The 23,168-nt window shown below is 38.8% G+C and overlaps 1 protein-coding gene across 2 annotated transcripts in view; it reads left to right on the top strand.

The window, feature by feature from the left end:
- Nucleotides 1-22,675, top strand: part of LOC142339672 (stress-70 protein, mitochondrial-like) — a 129,721-nt gene extending 107,046 nt beyond the window's left edge. For both annotated transcript variants that reach the window (XM_075389890.1, XM_075389889.1), the window contains exons 2-6: nucleotides 17,644-17,696; nucleotides 17,787-18,109; nucleotides 18,181-18,305; nucleotides 18,936-19,116; nucleotides 22,417-22,675. In XM_075389890.1, coding sequence (XP_075246005.1) covers nucleotides 17,655-17,696; nucleotides 17,787-18,109; nucleotides 18,181-18,305; nucleotides 18,936-19,116; nucleotides 22,417-22,660 — 915 coding nt within the window. In that variant the 5' untranslated portion in view covers nucleotides 17,644-17,654 and the 3' untranslated portion in view covers nucleotides 22,661-22,675. The remainder of the gene's footprint in view (nucleotides 1-17,643; nucleotides 17,697-17,786; nucleotides 18,110-18,180; nucleotides 18,306-18,935; nucleotides 19,117-22,416) is intronic.
- Nucleotides 22,676-23,168: the final 493 nt, after the last annotated feature.

Below are 23,168 nucleotides of genomic sequence, written 5' to 3' on the forward strand. Positions count from 1 at the left end.
AAGAAGTCATTGATAAACAGCATCGTAGAACAAGTGGCTCTAAGCGAACGTATTTGCTACGTCAAGTTCGCGGCTCGGAGGAGAGCCAATCTAGCTGTTGTTGTCTGCTACGCACCAACGAATGAAGCTAGTTTCCAAGAGAAGGATTTGTTTTGGAGTCAACTTTCAGACCTAGTTTCCAGCTTCAAACATAGGGAGCGTATTTGTGTCATCGGTGACCTCAATGCAGAGCCTGGACACCAGTTGAATGACACCATGAGCTGCAGAGGCCCGTTTGGAATGGGTGAAGAAAATGAAAACTCGGAAAAGTTGTTATCATTTTGCACTTCACACAAATTGCTCGTAGGTGGTACATGGTTCCAGCATCGACAAGTGCATCGGTACACCTACAACCCTCCCGATCCGAGTTGTCGAAAAAAGATGCTGGATCACATTCTGTTTGCAGTGAGATACAGAGGATGTCTGACGAATGTGAGGACCAGAAGAGGGAAAACCACAATTATCGATCATGAACTGGTCATTGCGGAAGTATCTATGAAACTTTTGTCTAAAAAGCCATGTTTCACACCCAGAATCAGTTCTGCAAAGCTGCAAGATGAAACAACGCGTGACTTATTCACGCAGGAGGTCAAGTTACATCTTGATAAGAGCGGCGATTTCGAGAATACAGAGCAGTCTTGGGACAATTTTCGAAAAGCCCTGAACCAAGCAGCAGTGAAATGCCTCCTTCCGGACAAGCGAGTGAACAAACCTTGGATTTCTCCAGATTCTCTGGAACTTATCCGGAAACGAGCTGATCTACAGTTGAAGAAACACAGCAGCGCGATGGCGTTGTTAGAGTTCACAAACTGCTGTAAGGAAGTCAGAAAAGCTCTACGTGCAGACAAACGGGCATGGCTTGAACGCAAAGGCCAAGAAGTGCAGAGCTTTGCGGACAGAGGCAACTTGAAGGAGGTTTTTGGGGCATCACAGCAGATTTGCCGAAACTGGAGTCCCCAGTTGACCAAATTAGTTTCAAGCACTGGCGTCAACTTACGGACGAAAGAGGAACGACTTGAACGCTGGACGGAACATTTTAGTCAACTCCTGAATCCCTCAACATCCAGTTGCAGTACGAGATTGGATCCCGAAGAAGCAGCTGAAAGCTTGTCGATTGACCTGAGCCCAATTCGATTTGAAGAAGTGCTTGAAGCTGTCCGCAGGTTGAAGAATGGCAAGGCAAGTGGACCCGATAACATTTCCTGTGAGATGTTGTGAAAGCACACAAGGGTATTGTCGAGTGGCTCTGGGACATCATAGATAAGTGTTGGTCGACGGAAGTTCTGCCCGATGACTGGAAGGTAGCAGAAATTGTCCCATTATACAAGAGTAAAGGAAAGAGGTCAGAGTGTTCGAACCACCGAGGGATCTCTCTATTGTCAGTACCAGGCAAAGTGTTCGCTTCCGTTATTCTCAATCGATGCAAAGATTCAGTGGATCGCGTCTTAAGGGAAGAGCAGTGCGGCTTCAGAAAAAGCAGAGGATGCGCCGATCAACTCTTTGCCCTGCGTCAAATAATAGAGAAATCAATGGCGTTTCAATTGGATATTAGCTTTTGTTTCATAGACTTTCGAGCGGCATTCGATTCTGTCGATCGTGAGCAGATGTACCAGATAATGAAACACTATGGTCTTCCGCAAAAAGTGATAAACATCATAAGAAACAGCTATGATGGATTCAAATGTCGAGTCAAAGCCGAAGGTGAGAAAGGACGCTTATTTGATGTCAGAACGGGCGTTAGGCAGGGTGATGTGTGGTCCCCAATCCTATTCGGCCTTGTCATCAACTACATTTTGGCTAACTCGGTGTATGGAGGATTAGACATTGGGAGATTGGTGGCTGACTTAGATTTTGCTGATGATGTTGCTCTCGTGGGGGTCTCAGACAGTGAGGTGCAAGAAAACCTACATCGAATCGAGGCCCTTGCGGAAGCCGCTGGTCTGAAGATTAATGTGGCCAAAACAAAGAATATGGGCGTAAAATGCGACAGCCCAAATGTTGTTGCAGTGCCTAGTATCCAACAGAACGTGGAGATACTCACTGGAACACACAAAGGCAAACTAGGACTCCTGGCAGAGACATCTAGCCAGTCACGACTAACCATCAGCACGGAGGTGCTGCTGGGAACGAAAAAGAAAGCGGGCTGGTTCGAAACACAAGATGGCCGGAAGCTAAGATTGAAAAGCTTAGCGGTGGCTAAGCCAGCGTTGGTAGCTTCACAACAACAATCTGCGGTAGCAGATTCAGAGTCGCTAGAAAATGAGAGTCGGTCAGTGGTGACTGACCAAGAGTCTTTAAGATGTCAGAACTGTCAGCGGCAATTCAGTACAGTTACCGGACGCAAAGTGCACCAAACAAGATTCTGCAAAGCCGGTTTGTCAAAGAATGTCGTCGACAAGTCAAAGTTCGAGCAACTAGAGGCGAGCCTTACCTGTGACAAGTGTGAAAGAAAGTTCAAAACAGTCAATGGCCGAAAAGTTCACCAATCGAGATACTGTGGCAAACCTAAAGCAGTTGCCACACGCGTGTTTTCCTGCAAAGTACAAGATGTTCTCGGAAACGAGTTTGAAAACATAGAAGCGTTCAAGTATCTCGGATCATATGTCAGCCTCAAGCATGGAGACCTGCAGGAAGTCAATTGCAAACTTGCAGAAGGTAGACAACGGTTTGCTAACTTCCAAAATCTCTGGAAGAGCAAGCAGCTCAGCGTGCACCTCAAGTGCAATTTGTACAAAGCACTCGTTTTATCAGCCGTGCTGTACAGCTCAGAGACTTGGACTCTTTCGAAATTAATGGAGAGAAAACTTGAGAGTTTCCACTGTGGTTGTCTTCGGAGAATTCTACGTGTGTCATATCTGGAGAAAGCAACGAACGAAGAAAATATGTCAAGATCACGAATGCCCCAACTATCCACGATGATCATGCTCAAACGGATAAAATGGTACGGACACATCCAGAGAATGGAACCAGGAAGATTAGCCCGCAGTGCCTTCGATTGGGACCCGCCCGATCAATACGTCCATGCTAGACGCGCTCCTGGGGGGCAACGGAAAACGTGGATGAGTCAAATCGAAGGAGACTGTGTACGAAACAAAGTATCGTTCACCAGATTGCAGGAGAAAGCAGCAACCGGGTCAAAGAATGCCTTCAACAATTTCGTCGTACAGCACTTCACAGAATAACCAAACAAATAACTCTTCTTGTTTTGTTTGTATTTGTTGCCAACAGTGCCTTTATTTCATATTTGGAATTAAAGTGTTGAAATAGTAGTAGTAGTAGTAGTAGTAGCAGTAGTAGTAGTAGTAGTAGTAGTAGTTTCAGTAGTAGTGGTAGAATTAGTAGTGGTGGTGTTAGTAGTAGTAGTAGTAGTAGTAGTAGTAGTAGTAGTAGTAGTAGTAGTAGTAGTAGTAGTAGTAGTAGTAGTAGTTTGTATTTGTTTGTTTGTATTGTTTTGTTTGTTTTGTTTTGTTTGTATTTGTTGCCAACCGTGCCTTTATTTCATATTTGGAATTAAAGTGTTGAAACAGTAGTAGTAGTAGTAGTAGTAGTAGTAGTAGTAGTAGTAGTAGTAGTAGTAGTAGTAGTAGTAGTAGTAGTAGTAGTAGTAGTAGTAGTAGTAGTAGTAGTAGTAGTAGTAGTAGTAGTAGTAGTAGTAGTAGTAGTAGTAGTAGTAGTAGTAGTAGTAGTAGTAGTAGTAGTAGTAGTAGTAGTGGGGGGCTCTAGTAGTAGTAGTAGTGAGGAACAAAATCCAACCTCTCCACCCCGCGGTGTCCCCTGGGGTAAGTGGTGCAGCAGCTGCCCGTGCAGCAGCAACAACCCAAACGTTTTTCAAAATTATTTTTAAACTTAGAGTCAACGGTTCAAAATTACCAATTGGGTCAAATATCCGGAGTCGCTCTATCTTCATTTTCTTCTGGAGTCTCTCAAGTGTTATATTTGCACTCTAAGAATGAAAAGTTTGTCTTGTAAGATAACAGCGATAAAAAAAGTTTAGGAAAAATGGTTTGAATTTGAATTATGTTTTCCAGGCACTCAGGGATTCATTTCCTGTTTTTACTTTCTAACGGGGATAGTAAAAATAGTAGTAGTAGTAGTAGTAGCAGTAGTAGTGGTAGTAGTAGTAGTAGTAGTAGTAGTAGTAGTAGTAGTAGTAGTAGTAGTAGTAGTAGTAGTAGTAGTAGTAGTAGTAGTAGTAGTAGTAGTAGTAGTATTAGTAGTAGTAGTAGTAGTAGTAGTAGTAGAAGTAGTAGTAGTAGTAGTAGTAGTAGTAGTAGTAGTAGTAGCAGCAGTAGTAGTAGTAGTAGTTTCAGTAGTAGTGGTAGAATTAGTAGTAGTAGTGGTGGTGTTAGTAGTAGTAGTAGTAGTAGTAGTAGTAGTAGTAGTAGTAGTAGTAGTGGTGGTGGGCTCTAGTAGTAGTAGTAGTGAGGTGCAAAATCCAACCTCTCCACCCCGCGGTGTCCCCTGGGGTAAGTGGTGCAGCAGCTGCCCGTGGGGCAGATGCATAGTACCACCGATCTAACGAGGCAAGGGTCCTCTAGTTGGTGGTGCGACTAGTTGTATATCAGCCTGAAAACCCAATGCAATGAGTTCAAACAAAAATGACCCCGAGTCACGGGTAAGGGGTGCGAAAAATCTCTCGTGGAACAACCTAGTCTGTTGCTTAAGGATTTATTTGCGAAGAAACCTATTCCAAAAGTGCGAAGCTGGTTCTTAAGCAGATTTCCAAGACTTGGACACAGTGACTTTTTGCGTTTTGAAAATAGCAGGAGGGTAGTTAATTGACGCTTTTCCGAGTAGAAAGTGGTTAGGCGTGAGATGCAGAGGATTGTTAAATTTAACTCGGAAGATTTTTTTGGGGTCTAGAATTCATATTTGATTCAATCTTACATACCAGCGTCCACAATATTTCATCTGAAATGGTTCTAGACCCAATTGCTTTTACAGAAATAATTTAAATATCTGCTCTAGGCGTTTCTAACTTCCACCGAAGTGTGGAGCCGCAGGAAGGTTAAACACCCACTCAATTTTCACTTGCATCAGATTTAAATGACTTGCAAAATCTTGGCAATCTCTAAGTCTTGCAAAACTGGATTGCAAAAAACTATTTGATTAAACAAAAGATTTTCCAAAATCGGAAAAGAACTGTTTAGGTTTTCCTCTACGGCTAGTAAAGCGACAAAAACAATTAATTGTTGAATCTGCTGTAAAGTCGACGGCAACTTCTGGATGGACAGCGCGTACTACTAAGCACGTGAAGAGGAGTATGTATCTAGGCCTGTTTATTCCATATTGTTCAACTGAAAATGGTCATATGAATTCTAAGCCGGTGGTTTGAAAAACGTGATGATTTGCTTGTGGTAATCTGAGCTGTGGGAGGTCAGCCATTTGGGGAGCTGCTACTTCTTGAATCTTACGTCTACATCGAACACATTGTCTAACTGTTTGTTGGACTACCGCCCTGCAATAGAGTTCCATTAAAAAGTTTCTTGTTTGTTCTATTCCACAATGCGTGTTTGTAGATGGATATGTTTTACCATTAGTCTAACACTATGGTTGTTTCCGTCTGGGATCAACGGGAAGCGTGCAATTTTTAGTTTGAATGCTTTGAACAATCATCCTTGAGCACGCAAGTGCTGGTTATGATCAACAAATGGTGATAAAGAGACAATTCTAGTGTTAGATGATACTCCAATACCTTTTCTTAAGTTCGAGATTTTCTAATTAAAACCTTGATGTTGGGCACTTTTTGTCAAGTAATTGTAAGTTTTTGTATAATTTGCTAGTAAAAACTCGGCATCCCTTTTCAGCAATTTTCCTGCACACAAAAAGCAACGCACTGCAACTCTATATAAAACATTCCAGTTGCTGAAACGCGGTATCTCAATTTGGCATTTCAGTTCTTTTATTGGATCTGCCATTTTAAATTTTACATGTTGAGCGGAAAGTAAATCTTGTTTCGGCCACGTGTTTTTTTTTCGACACAAAAAGGATGGGCCTAATAGCCAATGTGAGTAATTATTCATCTGGTGAACGTTGTAGCCTCGGATGCCATCATCTGGCGGGACTTCTGGCAGACGAAAAGAAGAAGCAACCTTGGGCAGATGAAACGTCTGAACTTTTGTCTAGAGTGTTAGCAATGAAGGTCCGATGACGAATATCAGGTGTCCGTACCCAGTACCAAACGGTCGTACTAACAGACCAAAAAACTTGTTTATGGATTTCAATATCCATCTCATTTTTGACAATTTGAGCTAGTTGAGCACCATACACCGCAGCCTGTTGTTCCAAATTAGGAAACGTCATCCGTTTTATTGGTGCAACTCTCGTTTTACCAATTACAATTTCGACTGGGACGGATTCGTCAAAATGTTCAATTCGTAGATAACAGACTGCTGATAATGCTAAATTGGATGCCTCTGTGAACGTGTGTAGTTCATTCAATAAAATCGGTATCTCGATTAACAATTTGCGAGGAAGACGTAAATTCTGAAAAAAAACAAAAAATTTTTTTTCCAGACTCTCGAAATCAGAATTCATATTGAGCTGTAATGGCTTGTCCCATTTTGGACCGTGGTTCGATGCTGCTTGGAGAACTTTGCAAAATCGTATTGTAAAGGGTGCGATATTTCCTAAGGGATCAAAAATGGAGGCAATAAAGCAAAAGAGTTTACGTTGACTCGTTTTTTTGACGAGTTTGATCTTCTGGAACAGTTTTCGCTCTATAACAATTGTATCTGTTTCAACAAACCAGGGTAGATCAAGAACCTTTTGAATTTATGGTGTGGATGTTTCTGGGTTAAGTCGGATATCCGGACTCGGATAGCAGGACAAGAACTTGTTGACTAATCGAATTCCACTTCGTCAGATAAAAGGCACCAATAGCAAGAACCTTGCGAGTCCCATGGACAATTTTTGTAACTACATTGGGACTCGGTACGGCAACATACAAATCATCCATCTAAATGTCCCGCTCTATGAACTTTTGAACACGTTGATATGTTTCTGCATTGACCTGAGCAGATCTTTTGAGCGCGTAGGGTGCTATGCAGGCTGAATCTGTTGCACCAATTATTTGACTGGTGTATTCATAATTTCTATGTGTCCATTGTTTTTCCAGAGGAAGCGTAAGTAGGGTCGGTTTTAGTGTCAGCTTTCATTTGCATGAACATTTGTTCTATATCTGCGCATAGAGCGTTTCGATTCTCACGAAACCTCACAATGAGACCAGTTGAGTTGCTGAGCAGATCTGGTTCTTTCAGTACATTAGAGTTGAGGGCTGACCCTGGAAAATGTTAGAAGCCATTGCAACTCTACGAACCTTTTCAGGTTTTTTTTCATTGGTCACTGGGTGATGGGGCAAAAAGGAGACGTTATCTATTAAAGAGTTGGCATCGTGAACTTCAACAACGTATCTTTTTTTCAAGTCTGCGTCCGGACAAGCCTGGTATTTTTCCTTTAGTAGCGGATTTTTTAAAGTTTTTGGTCTAATTGATCCAGTTGTTTTAATGCTAACCATCGGTTGTTGGGAAGAAATACACCTTGTTTCCATAGCATACCTATCTGGTAATGACTGTCAACGATCTTAGTTTTGGACTATAAAAATTCAATCGCTCTTTTATCGTTTTCGGACAAAGCTATTTGCGATGACCACGTTTTCAAATTTCATCCAATCTGGGAGGAATTTGAAAAGAGAGTCGTCCATATTAGGGCAGTTTTGCAGCTGATTGTACTGTACAGGTGTAGACTCATTGAAAACTAAATTCGTTTTACCGGCGCACGTCCAGCCTAATGGAGTTTCAACGAGCCATGCGGCATTTTTAGGACCTTTTATAATTTGTTTATATTGAATCAAGTCTAAGTTGTCAATGCCTATAATAAATGAAATATTGTTCGTTACAAGTTCAGGAAAATTTATATGACTGAGATGATCAAAATTTTCGCACAAAGTGTTTGATTGGGCTACATTCACTGCGCACATGTTCAAATCTGGTACTGCCTCTAATATTTTTACGTCTGACAGGTTCGACAGAGATATCTGTTGGTTTTATGTCAAAGCAAAAGTTAGAATAATCAATTTCCTTATTCGTTTGATGGCCACTTATAATCATTTTATCTGTTTTTTTTTACTTTAAGACCAAGCTCTTTTGCTTTTGATTTCAGGAGGAGACTTTGACAGCTACCGTTCTCTTGATACGCGTCTGTTTTTACAGATTGGTTTTCATTTATCAGTTGAACTGCCACAAATGCTACCTGGGCTGCTCCAACAATTTGCACTGATTTAACTTTTGAATTGCTTTTGTTCATAAAACTATCGTGCAGAAGTGTGTTATGTCTTTTGCCTCAGCCATTTGCGCGGCGGAAATTTTTTGAATCGCATTGATCTACATGATGATGTCCGAAAAAATTGAAACAAAACTTTTGCTTAATTAGATGATCTTTCCGTTTCAAGGGGAGACTCAGTGCTTGGAAATGTATGCATTTGTAGATATGTTGGCAGTTGTCAATGTTTGGACAACTAACGCTTTTTTTGTCTTAGACTGAAATTGCATTTGTTCCCTGTTACTCAGGAATTGATGCTTTGGATTGGCATTATCGTTTTTTATAACAGAGGGCAAAATTTTCCATGCCAATTTATTATCAACAATATGTTGCAAAGGTGAGAAACTGGAGTTTGTTGGTAAATATCGACATGCTTTTGAGAGTTTAGGAGCCACTCTGCAAGCGATGTTTAATGATGGCTGTGTGATCGCTTTTCCAGGACGTAATGGTTCCATTCGATTCTGACTGGATTTGGTAATTTTGTTTAAGCTATGTTCATGATGATGGTGGATTGAAAATCATGAATAAAACCGAGTTGTTGAAAGGTGTCGACAAGCGTTAGAAGAAATGAGGAGTACTGTGTATAACTTTCGGGATTTGATAAGTTTGGGTTTCTAAAGTTTGAAAATTTGTCAAGAAAAGCATTGACAATCCTCATTGAACTGCCAAAATGTTCCTGCAGTCTTGATGGAGCTGCTGCGTACAAATCACCGCTGCAACCGAAGTCGTCAACTAGTGCTTTGGCTTCACCTGTTAGCAGTGATTGCAAATGTATCATTTTATCCACTTCATTGGACCAACATTGAACGTTTCTGCGTGCTGTTTTGGGACAGATTTTGGGAAGCTTACTGACATTGAGTGGGTTGAACATTGAGCTTTCCGCATTTAGAGAGCCCCGAAGTTCAAAGTTATTCTTTGGTGCGTAACAATTTTTTTAGGGAGATCACGCTGATGAGTGGGCCAATTGAAAGAATGTGTGTTAAGCAATGACAATGGAGCGGCGTTTGAATCAAATAGTAAGCCGTTGGGTGCAAAAAAACTGACGTTAATGTTCACATTGGGCGCTGATGAAAAAAACTGCATATTGCTACTGATTGATGATATCAAGAGCCGGTTGAACTGGGTTCTAAAATTGAGAATTAAAACTGTCCGTCGGACAATTAGTTCTTTTGGTGGCAACAACACTGAGACTGAAATTCTCTCCGGTATTTATCTCTGACGTCCCGTTGAAATATTTTTTGATATTATCGTTATTTTTTTGGATTTTATCTTAAGACGACTGTATTCGGGATATAAATTGCTCTGTTCTGATAGTGCAATCAGAAATATTAATTTTGACACCACAGCATCAAGTTTTTGCTGCTTCACTTTTATCTCTTCGACTGTTTTGTGAAGTGTGTCACCATCTTCAGATTCTTCTATCGAGGAGTTTAGATAGTCAAGGTGAAAATGTATATCGTCAGTTATCATTATCTGTAAGGATTCAAGCATTTTCTTTTCTTGAAATGTTTCTGGCTTTTCCTCTGAGGGGCTCTCTGTTGGAGCACTGGAAAATTGGTGTAGACTTTCATAGATAGTTGTTTCCTTCGGGTCACTCTCCGAGTCAGTGGTTGACCGAGTGTCTACCATTACTATGAGGTGACTGTCTTCTTTACTTGCTGGAGAGTATAATTTTTCGTTTTTGGCTTACTAAACCTCACCAGATATGGAACCACTAATTTAACGTACTAACTGTTTGATAATTATGCCGTACAAATTTTTTCTAAGGGCTTTTTACCAGCGCTATGTAGATGTTTTCACATATACCAGTTACCTACTTGTTAGATGCCTGCCTTTTAGCTGCTACTTATCTGCTAAAACTTATACGAAGTAAATGGAATTACGGGTTGTTAATAATCCAACTAACTAACACTTGCTACCTACCTGCAAACATCTACCAAACGTACCTGCCTACAGGCTCAAAAATTTCACCCTCCTAATACCTGCTACCTACCCGCTGCAACTTGTACCTACTTATAAATTTCAACTTTCTAATACGTCCTACCTACCTGCTGCAACTTGTACCAACTTATAAATTTTACCTACCTAATGCCTGCTACCTACCTGCTGCAACTTGTACCTACTTTTAATTACCTTCTAGTTACCTGTAGTTCTGTTGCTCGATACCTGCAATCTACCTGTAACAGCTTTTGCCAATAGGTTCTCACATATTAGTGAAATGCGGAAAGGTTGAGATATTAACCAAGCTGGGTTTGGTAGGCAATCAACCTGGGGGGATTTTGGGCGGGCAAAAACCCCAAAAATCGAAAGCAAAAAAATCGCAGGGATTGGGAAGGCAAACAACCTGGGAGGATTTTGGAAGGGGACTGCCCAAAAACCGAAAGCAAGGAAAGCTCGGGTGGTTGGGAACGCAACCAACCTGGGGGTATTTGGGGGCGGGTAGAACCCCAAACCAAAAAGCAAACAAAGCGCGGGGGGCAACCAACCGGGGGGGGGGGGGGGAGATTTGGGGCGGGTAAAACCCCAAAAACCGAATTCAAAGAAAGCGCGGGAGGTTGAGAAGGCAAACAATTAGGGGGGATTTGGGGCGTGTAAAACCGCAAAAACCGAAAGCAAAGAAAGCACGGGAGGTTTGGAAGGCACCCAACCGGGGAGATTTGGGGTGGGTAAAACCCCAAAAACCGAAAGCAAAGAAAGCGCGGGGGGTTGGGAAGGCAACTATCCGGGGGAATTTGGGGCGGGTAAAACCCCAAAACCAAACGCAAACAAAACGCGGGGCTTGGTTTGGCAACCAACTGGGGGGAGTTTGGGGCGTGTAAAACCCTAAAACCGAAAGCAAAGCGCGGGTGAAAAAAAAGTTAAAAATTTTTAACACTGTCTTTTGGTCTATTGAGTCTACTTTCAATCTTTAGTGATGTTTTGCGCACCCTTTTGCTGTTACATTTGAAATCTTTTTGTAAAATTGCTAGATCTTTGGATACTAAAACATCAGAAAATTTGATGGTGCGGATCATTTGTTTTCTATTTTAATCAGTTTTCTAGAGCAATACGTAGCTTTTTCAGGGGTTAAGTTCGCTGCCTGACGAGATTAGGCGTCAAAATATGTTATCAAAACAACTTAAATGGGGGGTTATGAATCGAATGTGCTATTAAAAAATGTTGTTTGTACTTTGATTTAGATTAAGTAGATTAGTTTCCTTTGATTGCGAGAGTTTTGTATGATTGCGTTTTGTGTTCTCGGGCTCTTGTCAAAAGTCCTTTCTGTTCGGTTTCGACAACAAGAAGAGCGGATTGTATCATCTTTGAATGGATTTAAATTTCACAAATTGCAGTGTTCTGGTAGCCACTTTTGGGTCACGATGTTTTCAGGGTTCGGGCGTAGAGCTTGGTCACAACAGAATGGTGTTGCGCTTTTTCATAAGTAGGCTTAGTTTTTTTTCTTTTTTTCATATAAATATATAAGGGGAGTTTTGCTCTTAAGCCGCGCAGGACAATCCAATGGATGAGTAGTGAGACTACTCTACTATGAGACATCAATGCATCTTTTTTAATTTTATAGACAAGACACTATAGCTCTTTCAGAGCTGCGTCACGAGAAACATTAAACATCACTGCATCGTATATAATAATGAAGACAAGGCACTATAACTCTTTAAGAGTTGCGTCAAAAGAATTGAATTTCTATATAAGCTAAATTGTTATGAATCTAGTCCTCACTCCCACAATATGGCACAGCAAGAACTATCAATGCAGGTCGGTCGTTTGGAACCACGGCACCCTCTGAGGCATATGATAGCGCTGCGAAGAAGAGCAACATTTATTTTTGCGCGTATGTACGTTAGTGAAAGAAAGAGAGAGAGAGAGAGAGAGAGAGAGAGAGAGAGAGAGAGACCTAATTCTCAAAAAGAGACATCAGCTCAAAGTTATTAAAAACCTCAAACTAATAATCTTTTTAGGGAAAAAGTTATTAACACACACTTTTGAAAGCTCTACTAGGTATGACATTGACAAAATATATAAAACGAGAGAGAATTATCAAGGGAAGAGGATACAAGTTTACGGATAAAATGCTGACGAATGACAGACGGAGATTTTAAAAAGTCTATAAGTCCGTTCAAGGAAATTAGCCGGAACAATGACACGGTCAAAGTAAGTAATATAGTTAGTTTTATTGAGATGATTAAGTTGAAAGAGTTTGTAAGAGGATGAACGAATACTAGCCATTCTGGGATTTACTTTAATATACTTCCAAACATCGGCATCATACTTTCCTTTGAGAAGTTGGATAAAAAATGTGATGTCAAGTAGTTGCAGCTGAAAAAATATGGCTAAAAAAACTGTACCTACGGAGTAACTCGACATACGAAAGTCTGTGGCCAATTATCCATCTAAGGCAATACCTTTGAAATCTGTCGAGCTTCATCGTCAAGGAAGTATCAGCGAGCCATACTTGACTTCCATAAAACAAGAGTGATAGAATATAAAAACGAAACAAATTATACTTGACATTGCTGTCAGTATTGAACGACATAGAACTTTTCAGATGATAAAATGCTCGTCTAGAAGACGCAGGCTTAGCATGCTTATTCCATTTGAATTTTCTCTCGTTTATTATACCAAGGTCTTTAGACGATTCAACAGTTTCAATGACATTACCACCTAGACATGAAGTTGGCTTCACAGCACAGCTCAACACACGCACCTTTGTTTTTAGGTTATTAACTATTATACCATTTTAAAGGTTCCAATGCTGCAGTCGGTTAAATCAATATTAAAATTCAAAGACTCAAATAACTTTTTCAGATCATCCGAAAAAAGATAACGAACACAGTCTAAAAAGGTAATAGGTAAATTGTTTATGAAAATTAGATATAAGAGAGGACCGAGAACAGAACCCTGAGGAACTCCAATGAGAATTAAAAAAAGATTCTGTCAAAACACCATACAAATTAACTTTTTGATAAGAATCAACAAGGTAAAATGAAAATACGGCTAATATCGAGTAAACAAAACCAAACTTTCCCAGTTTGTGAATAAGAATAGTATGAGGAGCTTTGCCAAATGCTTTATGGTAATCCAGATAGACGGTATAAAACAAGTACTCTTAAATTTTTTGCAAAGAGTGTCTATATAACCAATCAGTTGGGTGATCTGACTTTTTCTGGATTGGAAACCGAACTGTTTAGTATGAAGAAGGTGTCTCATATTTTTCAAGAATAAATTCACTTATTAGCCTCACTAAAATAAGGCTTATCTTGGGTAACACACTAACTGGAGATAAGTCTCAATGCAATTCCTCCAGCCCCCTTTATGAAAAGGATGAACAAAAGCGGTTTTCCAATGAAGAAGAAATTGAAAAGTGAGTAAAATTGAACTAAAAATGATAAAGAAGAGGGACATGAGAAGAGCAGGACAGTTGCTGAGCAGTTGTCCAGGTAAAACGTCATATGTCTTGTACCTGGCTGTTTTTATACTAGTCATGAGGCCTTGTATTTTCGTTGCAGTAGTAGAGGCTTGGAAATCTTCAATTGATAAAACACGCCGAGTTGAAATTACACGAGAAGACTCATAGTGCTTCTCAATGAAATTAGAGAAAAAAAACATCCTGAGAGCGTTTGCTATTTGAAAATTTACAAATAAGAAATAGAATTGAGAAGTCTGTGGGAGTGGGGTATTGAGAATCACAAAGGCTGTTTAGAAGTGAGTGACAATCTTCCAAAGTAGCAGTATTCGATCCATTGATAAAACAAACTCTGTCAAGTTCATTAGACTGCTGCAGGGAGACTCTCGTTGCCTCCAACTTCTTCAGATTGCTCGGTGTAGGGTTCTTAACACATCAGCGATAAGCAGTCTTATGAATGTAAAAAAAGAGAACACTATGTGAAGTATAGAAATGAGGAACAAATAACAGTTTCATAGTTATAGGTTTGAAATGATTTGGAATCTTCTCAACAAAAAAGCTGTAAAAAAGATGTATACCATCTACCGAAAGGTATCAGGAAAACGTGAAACACTACCACTGGGATACAAAGGCAGATAAATTGTTAAAGTCATTAAAAGAAAATGTCTTCTCACAAAAAGCGCATATGGTCTGATGATCACACAGACGTGCTAGATTAAGATGATGATCACTAATCGAGCAAATTTTCAGAACAGATACAATGGGAGTCTGATATTCAGAGGTACTTGATATAATGTTGTCCAAATTTTTGACAATATCATGAGTAGGTGGTAAAACTAGCTGCATCAAATTGTGGTCGGCGCAAATTTCAACAATCTAAGACTCACGAGAGTTACTAGCGGTCATTGCCTACCAATCCAAAGCAGGCATATTGAAATCACCTTGTACATAAAGAATTAGCTCCCGGTTTGAATCTCAGGCAAGACCTGCAACGTGATCAGTGAAGAACGTAATTGATTCAGCTACACTGTCATTCGGAACAGTAAATGCACTGCAATAGGTGGAAGATAAAATGAAACAAATAGATAAATATGGTCGTTAGGCATAATAAGCGCTACGGCCGGAGAAAAGTCACATCCAAAGGGCGATGAGAGTGGATAGGTGTCACATCTTAAATTAAATGAAGTAAGAATAGCAACACCACCACCGATATTGCGCCTTGCAGACGGACCATGGCCCCCAATAGTGCGCGTTGTGGACGTTCCTGCGCCCTCATGCAGGAAAATATGCTTAAAACAAGTATGCTTAAAGTTTATTTTTGATATAAATATATACATACCCCTTACCAACTACTCAATCAAACTTTGTTTCTCTTATAATACTTCATTTGAACCAAATTTTGCTTTTTGATCTGCTTTGATACGTTAATTGATCTTTCTGTTGCAGCTGCAAGAAAGAAATTTTTAATTATAAATCAAATTGTTTATTAAAAACGAATTTTTTCAAACTTTGCGTTCATTAGGTTGAATTACAATTGATGCACAATCGATTCTAATGTTGCAATTCTATAGAGTTCCTTTTATAGAACCGAGCATATGGAGCTCATCGCCGTTTGAATTCTTTGTCAAGCGTTTGATCGGACTCAGGAATTTGATCCTCAGCAATTTTGGCGTATCTTTTTAGTCAATTTGAGAATTTAGTAAATTTTAACTTGTGCGTTGCAATTCTTCAAATTATTCCTTAATTTCGAATTCAACGCTGCTATTCATAGATTTTTTTGACAATGCTTTTGCTCGGGAAGACATAGCAAAGCACTTTGCCTGTTTTTAGTGGTAGATCTGAATTTTATGTGTTCCATTGGTGGAATGCGAATAATTTACCATCGTTCTTGTCTTCTCTTCTGTGTTTCTGGGCTTGGAAAAAAATTGGCTCCTTGACATTTTAGCTCCCGTGAAATTATAACCCCCATTAAAGTATATTTAACATGATTGGGGGGGGCTATAAGTTATCTGACCACTGGGTTAGCTATAATGGTGAAGAGTCTTTTTCCATCACAAATGTTGAGACAGTTCCTATGTGAATCAAAGCCAGGGCCAATCACCTTTTTGTTTTATTTTCCACAATATATCTATATTAGTCAGTTTGAAAGATAAAATGTCAAATTTGACGAAATCAGATTAGAGAGCCGGAAATTCCGACGAATTCAACGAATAGCATCCATTGTGTAAATAGATCATTTGCTAATCCAAGAGTTTTCAAAGGTTGAGAGTTCGCTTTTAAACACCCTGATGAAATTCACCTACCTGAAATTATTTTCAGAGCTGTGACTATAAACGAACTGTTCAGTCATTGACTCGCTGGACGACACCACAGCGGCAGATCCTGGTGAAATATCAGTTCCTCTCATAAAGTCAAGCAAATTAACTAAGCCGTACAGCTACAGCTTGAATTAAATCAGTGCCTTATAAAAATGTTTCACCAGCTAAAGTTAAACCAGCCTATGCGACATCAATTCGCACAAAAGCTGATAAATTGGATAGTACAAACAATCGACCAATTTCTGTAACTCCGAGTACTGCAAAAATTTTTGAGTGCCTCCTTCTGACTCAGAGGATGAATTTCATTGAAAAGCATATAATTATGAATAAAGAGCAATTCAGATTTCAGAAAAAAGGTCAGCAAACGATGCAGTTTTGCAACTAGTTGATATTTCCATCTAATTTAGATCAAAAGAAAGAAACTGTTACTATTTTTCTAGAATTTGCAAAAGTGTTTAATTCCATTTTGCATAACATTTTTCTCAAAAATTGGAATTGCATGATTTTTCCCAGGAAGCGAAAGAATTGATATTTTCATTTCTTGATAACCTCGGACAAAACAAAACTTTAGGGCAAGTTTTTATTTTTGTGAAATTGTGAATCACGTTTTGCCACAGGAAACTGTTTTATTATCTTTCATTCTTTTTTCGTTTGTGAAAAATTTTTCATCTTTTAGCACAACGGAGAAGGTAACTCGAATCGCAGGTGACACATGTATTGTCTGATGTGGAATTGAGAGTAGCTTATATCGATAAGTCCATGCAATTTTGCAGAAAACAACATAATATGTAGAAATTAACAAACTAATTTTAATTAGTTAAAAAATGTGGCTCATGCAATAATATCAAAATACCTAATAAGTGATCAAATTCCATTCTTTTTTTAAAAACACTCGTGCTTTCAGACATCTTTTTCGACAGTCTTTCAAAATTTATCTGCAAAAAAATCAAACTCCTTAAAGACAGATTACTTGGGGTTTAAAGTTGTGCTGAGTTTTCATCAAAACACTCGATGAAAACAATTAAAATTAAACAGAGTGTCAAATTCAACTTTTGGAAATAATTTGGTTATTCGTCAATGAGCACAAAATTGGAATAAGTTACCACAACTGCTTTGTCTGGCAAAAAATGAAAAAGATTCTTAAGTAGTAGTAGTTCAGGCTTCTGGTCTTAAATTTCTTAAGTCGCAAGGTCTTGAGAAAATCCTTAAGAAGACGTTAAATGACTTCTTGCTTCCACAGCTTATTTTTAGGCAGAAAACAATCAGAAAAATTTATATAATGTGATTCTTTAAGAAAACTGATTGTTGTTTATAATTGGTGCCTGAATGATTTGAAGTATTGTTTGTTTCAAGTATATCTAACGATATGGTTATTGTTATAATTTACTTGTTGCAAAAAATATAAACCTATATATAAAGACAAATAGGTTAGTTGACCGATTTGTCTCTCCATTGAAGCCGATGTTGAAAAGTATCGCTTTTGAGCATCAAAATCCTTTATGACCGCGAATCGCATGGTGAAAATCGCGCTAATTGTTGTGCTAATTGTACTAAAACGCACATTTTTAGAGTCGATCATGGTCGTGGCGCAGCTTCTCCGAAAATCATTAACCTCACAGGTACCTGGTCTCTGTTCTTTTTAGCAACTTAGACTTCAGATTGTTACATATTTTATTGCTACAAGTCATTATCAACGATGATTGTTACAGATGCTTTCATCTATGAAAGTACACCCAAATGTGTCAGCGGCTTCTCGCGCCATGAGCGGGAAGGTCCAGGGACACGTTGTTGGTATTGATTTGGGCACCACAAACTCCTGTGTCGCTATCATGGAAGGCAAACAGGCTAAGGTACTCGAAAATGCAGAAGGCAACCGAACCACACCTTCAGTTGTAGCCTTTTCCAAATCTGACGAGAGGCTAGTTGGAATCCCCGCCAAACGGCAGGCTGTGACCAATCCTGAAAACACATTTTACGCGACGAAACGATTAATCGGGCGTCGTTTTGATGACTCTGAGACTCAGAAAGATCTGTTAGTACAATTCTTGATGAAATTTGGTCACTGTCTTGTGATAAACACTGTTGATTTCCGCCTTGTTTCAGGAAAACTGTACCGTATAAGATTGTGAAAGCTAATAATGGAGATGCTTGGTTGGAGGCTCACGGTAAAAAGTACTCACCCAGTCAGATCGGAGCGTACGTGTTAACGAAGATGAAGGAAACTGCAGGTATATTTGCCGTTCATTAAATACCTTAAGAAAGCTCAAATTAAAAGCGTTATTCAAATCAGTGCTCACTTATCCAAACTTTCAAAAAGCAAGAAGAATCGGCGGAAACTTTGACATATAATCGGCATAATCAAGAGTTTTGTAACTCCCAAAGAAGGGAATTTTTTTCGTCTAGCCGACCAATTTTTCGTGCAAGCTACTTTTTGGAAGTGTCTCAGCAGATAGTGCGATGCCGTTCTTGTTCTCAATCAATGACGTAGAAAACACTAAAACAATGGAATTCAGAAAGGCAAAAATAGTAAAAAAAAAGAGGAAAAAAATGCTCTCAGCATTATTCCTCAATTTCAAATCATATTGATGATCACTGCGAAGACCCGTGGCATTAAATCGAATAGCAATCTTGAGATTTTTTAGTCCGGTTGGGAATGAATTGCTGGTTGCTTGGTTTAATGGCAATCTGAGGTTTCAAAAATTTTGCACAGAGCATTTTTCTAATATTCAGCTCCGTTTTTAAAATAGATCGAAGCCTTCCCTGAGCAGGAGGAAGCTTGCAACTATCACGTTTGGAAGCAGATAGTCCGATGTTCGTAATTTTGCACTCATTTCAATTGTTGTTTTATGATTGTTTAGAAAGCTATCTAGGAAGTTCAGTTAAGAATGCAGTTGTGACAGTTCCCGCCTATTTCAATGACTCCCAGCGTCAGGCCACCAAGGATGCTGGTCAGATTGCGGGTCTGGATGTACTGCGTGTGATTAATGAGCCCACAGCTGCTGCCCTGGCCTATGGACTTGAGAAAACTAGCGACAAGATGTACGTCAGTATTACGATCCCGCGTAGCCAGTCTCAATCATTTAGAATTGATTGTCTAGGCTGCATCAGAGCTGCTGTATTGAGATAAACTAAGTTACAGGCGTTTTCCAAGAAGACGGCCAAAATTATTTGCAGCTATAGACAGTCTTAATGTTTGCGGAAAAGATCTTGATTTTGGTTTACTTGATGGAATTGCCTATCATTTGCTCTGTGAATTTGGCACATGAAGGAAACAGTGGTATTAGCTACATCGGTTTGCGGAGAAAGAATGACGAGTGATGTCAGCTGTTTATCATGAGCATTGATTGAAAAATAATGGATATCTGAGATTGTTTTGCTTACGAAAATAAACTCTACAACGTAATTGATCACAAATGATTTTTTTCATATTTTTTTTGCACGATAGGTCTTAGTAGTGTAAATTTTTGGAAATATTGATTTGAAAACTGTTCTGTTTAAATGCTGGAAGAAATTTTTCAGCCTATTTGTTTTGGTATAGTCTTGGATATTTTGGAATTAGTTTATCATGATGATACCAATTAAATGACTTGTGATTGTTTCATAGTTACACTGAACTGTCAGTAATTGCCTTTTTGGTAGTCTTGAGGTTTATCTCGATTGATTGATATTCATGTTTGCTCACGTATGATTCCTGCGATGACAGTTTTGATTGAAATCGTGGTTAGTTTTCATAATATAACTAACTCGAATAGATTGTTAGGATGTGGAGTCCCGTGATGAATATTTCGACTCATGACCACTGATCGAAAAAGAACATATTTCTGACTAGTGTCGACGGAAATAAAAGCCTAAGAAAACTGGTTTCAGAATTTATTTGTGATGAAAATTAGTGTTTGATTCCTGATTTACTATTTCATAGTTACTCTGAGTTTGACTATTTTATTCTTGCATTCTGTTCACTCTTAACGTATACTGTTTTGGAAAATGATGAAAAGTAGTTCTTGAATCGTGATATTGATCATAGTTACCCTGACCTGGTGCCTCATTATTGATATTTTGTAGTCTGCATGGTGTCTTGAAGCCAAGTATTGTTTGAATTACATGAGTTAATTAAGGATGTCTCATTACGCTGATTTTTTTTGCGTATTGTTCATAGCCTAATGAAAATCTTGTGAATTTTTATGATGAAAGTGACATTTCGTGATAAATGATCGAAAAAGAACGGATATCTGACTATAAAATTGCTCTAAACTGTAAATGAAAACAAGAAAAGTAACTCTGAGAAAAATTAGCTGTTTACTCCTGAATATTTATTAGAATCCAAGAATCGGATTGTGTTGCTGCTCTATCTTTTCTTTTTAAGATGTGTTCCCTTCTTTTTTGAAGTCTTGTGAAAAAAGTGGAAAAAGCTATGGACATAATTTCGGTGCAGTCACTATGCTGTCTTTAGTCTCATGAGTGCAAGGTGTGCCGGAGTTGCGGAAAAAGAATTTTCAAAAAAAATAGATTGATTTCAATTAATTGATAAAGAAATTTCAATTAATGGAGATAGAATGAACTGATAAAAATGGCAAGTATTGAGTTAATTAGCCTATTGGTATTAGTAATAAGCCTAACAATAGCTTCATGCTAAAAAGTTGAATTCAGAAGATCATACAAGTGTCTGCGGAATAATTTGGTCAGAGGAAGACAATTTTTGTTGTTTTGCTCCCCCACTTTGTTGCCCTTTTGCCACTTTCCCAGTCTAGCCGCCCACCGCAGTTGTTTAAGGGTTTTTCCTGGGACGTTTGGTTGACCTGAGGCTGTTAAATCTGGCGTAGAATATGAATTGTATTGGGACGCTGTCTTTAAAGATCTGTTCGCGCATTCTGATAGTTTTTGTTTTAGAGTGATGATTTTGATGACACCGAAGCAGGAAGTGGAACGAAAATGCGAGCCGTTTTATGGCATAAAATTTTATCACTCTAAAGTAGAGTGAGGAAACGATGTTTGAACAAAAGTTGGCTCTCTCGTTTAAGGTTTTTTGTTCACTTGTCATTTCGAATTGTTCCGTCAACTCTAGATTTTTTGCTTAGTCAATAAAAATGGTCAATTATAGTTCAGGACATTTCATACTATGTTCTTTAAAAAAATCGTTTTAACGTTTGATTAACTTAACCTTTTTTTTTTTACATAAGTCACGACTTTTACGGTTGATATCTGACCTACCTAACTCAACTGAATTGAGTATAGAATTCTTTCGAAAAATTTGAGAATTATATTGAATTACGGTCAAGGTCAAAAAAGCAAAATCAACAAAAGAAACGGGTAAACCGATAAAGCCGGTGATTAAGTCTTGATGCATTAGGTTATCAGGGTTCTCAATAGCGATTTCTAGCTAGAATTATTCTTAGTAGTCGAAATAAGTATAGTTGTTTAATCCGGCTGAAATTGCACACCACGGCAAATTAGATTGTTTTGTTTCAATCAATATATGCGTCGGGGGGGGGGGGGGGGGTCAACAGCGGCTGTTTTTAACATAGCACGTTCTGAAATAAGTACATTGTTCTGTCTAAATTTTCGGTTTGAATTTTGAGTTTCGTTATTAGCAACTTTTTGCTTAATTTGTGTTTGTTTCGTTTTGAAATTCACAGTGTTAATTTTCTGCCTTGAGACTGTTTGGCTTTTGGGGGCTAACGTTTTCTCGTGTCCATCTGGTGTTTCCTTTGCTTTGTTGGGTACTTTCTGAAATAAACAATGACACGAGTAAACATAGTAAGTTCATGAAACTTTGGAGGGTTCTTCATTTTCTCGAATCTTTGCGGTTTGTTTTTCCGCTTGGAAATGTTGGATAGAAATCACAGGGTATTCTTTGCTGGATTTTGCTGCGTGTTGTGTTTTGCCTTAGAGATAACAAAAGTTTTGAACACTTTTTTTTCTATTGTTTTGTTAATTTCGCTCCTGCATTGACTTCTCTTGATAACAAGGCCATCGAATTTTGCCATATTCTAGGATTGTATTTCAGGACATTTGCTATCTTTTGTGATTACTCTGCGTTGTATCCATATTGTCCCTTAAGGACATAGGAAGTGATGAACAATACTCCTTGAATCGTGATATTGATCATAGTTACACTGATTACTTGATTGTGTACTCCGTTAGCTTATCGGATAGTGGAGAGATAATTGGCGTGTCGAGTGATTAACTGAAGATGAGTTTGCATTTTCAAGTGTTGTCTGAATAATATGAGCTGATGGTGCGTATGAAAACAAAATACGCCTTGTCAATAGGGAAAAGGCAGACGGTTAGAATTCTGCTGCTGGCCAAATTGTAAAAAGCTACTTTGCTTGTTTGTTTCAGAATCGCAGTGTTTGACCTTGGAGGAGGCACTTTTGACATCTCCATCCTTGAGATCCAGAAGGGAGTGTTTGAGGTCAAATCCACCAATGGAGACACTCATCTGGGTAATTCATCGCTCATTAATTGCTCATTAGTTTTATTATTAATTGCTCAAAAACCAAGTTTAGCAATTATTTGGGCACCGTTAGTCTTTTTAATGCCGTTTTCTGACACTTTTGATTTTGTCCTGAAAAACAGAAGGTAAAGCCCGCAGTGCAATAATTCCATAAGTCCCTATGCAGTTTTTGGATCTTTTCCGTTTGTGCCCCCCACCCCCAGTACGTTATACGCCCTTAGTTACAGAGCACGTGCCATTACATAGTAAATCATTATGTAGAAATATGGCACGTGCGTCGGAGAGGCATTGTGTAGAAATAATATGCACCCACTATGGGTGGGGCCACAAACGGAAAAGATCCCAGTTTCTTTAGAGTTTTAATAGTCTCTTAAGGAACGTTTTGACCAATATTACTGAACAGGATTGCATTAATGGTTTCATGGGCAATTCTGAATGTACTCCCTCCCCTCACTCTTCATTATCTTGATGTAATATGTTTATTTAAATGAGGATTTAGAGTTTACGGACGGACATACTGTTGATTAATGAAGTTCTGGTAGAATTTTGAGATGTTCGACAGACAATGAAACTTACAACTCTGTCAATTATCTGAGTTGTGATTTTTTTAAAAAATATTTAATCTATTTCCTGACCT

Source organism: Convolutriloba macropyga, chromosome 5, assembly GCF_964194025.1.
Source record: "Convolutriloba macropyga chromosome 5, txConMacr16.3, whole genome shotgun sequence".
In the NCBI taxonomy this organism is placed as follows: Eukaryota; Metazoa; Xenacoelomorpha; order Acoela; family Convolutidae; genus Convolutriloba; species Convolutriloba macropyga.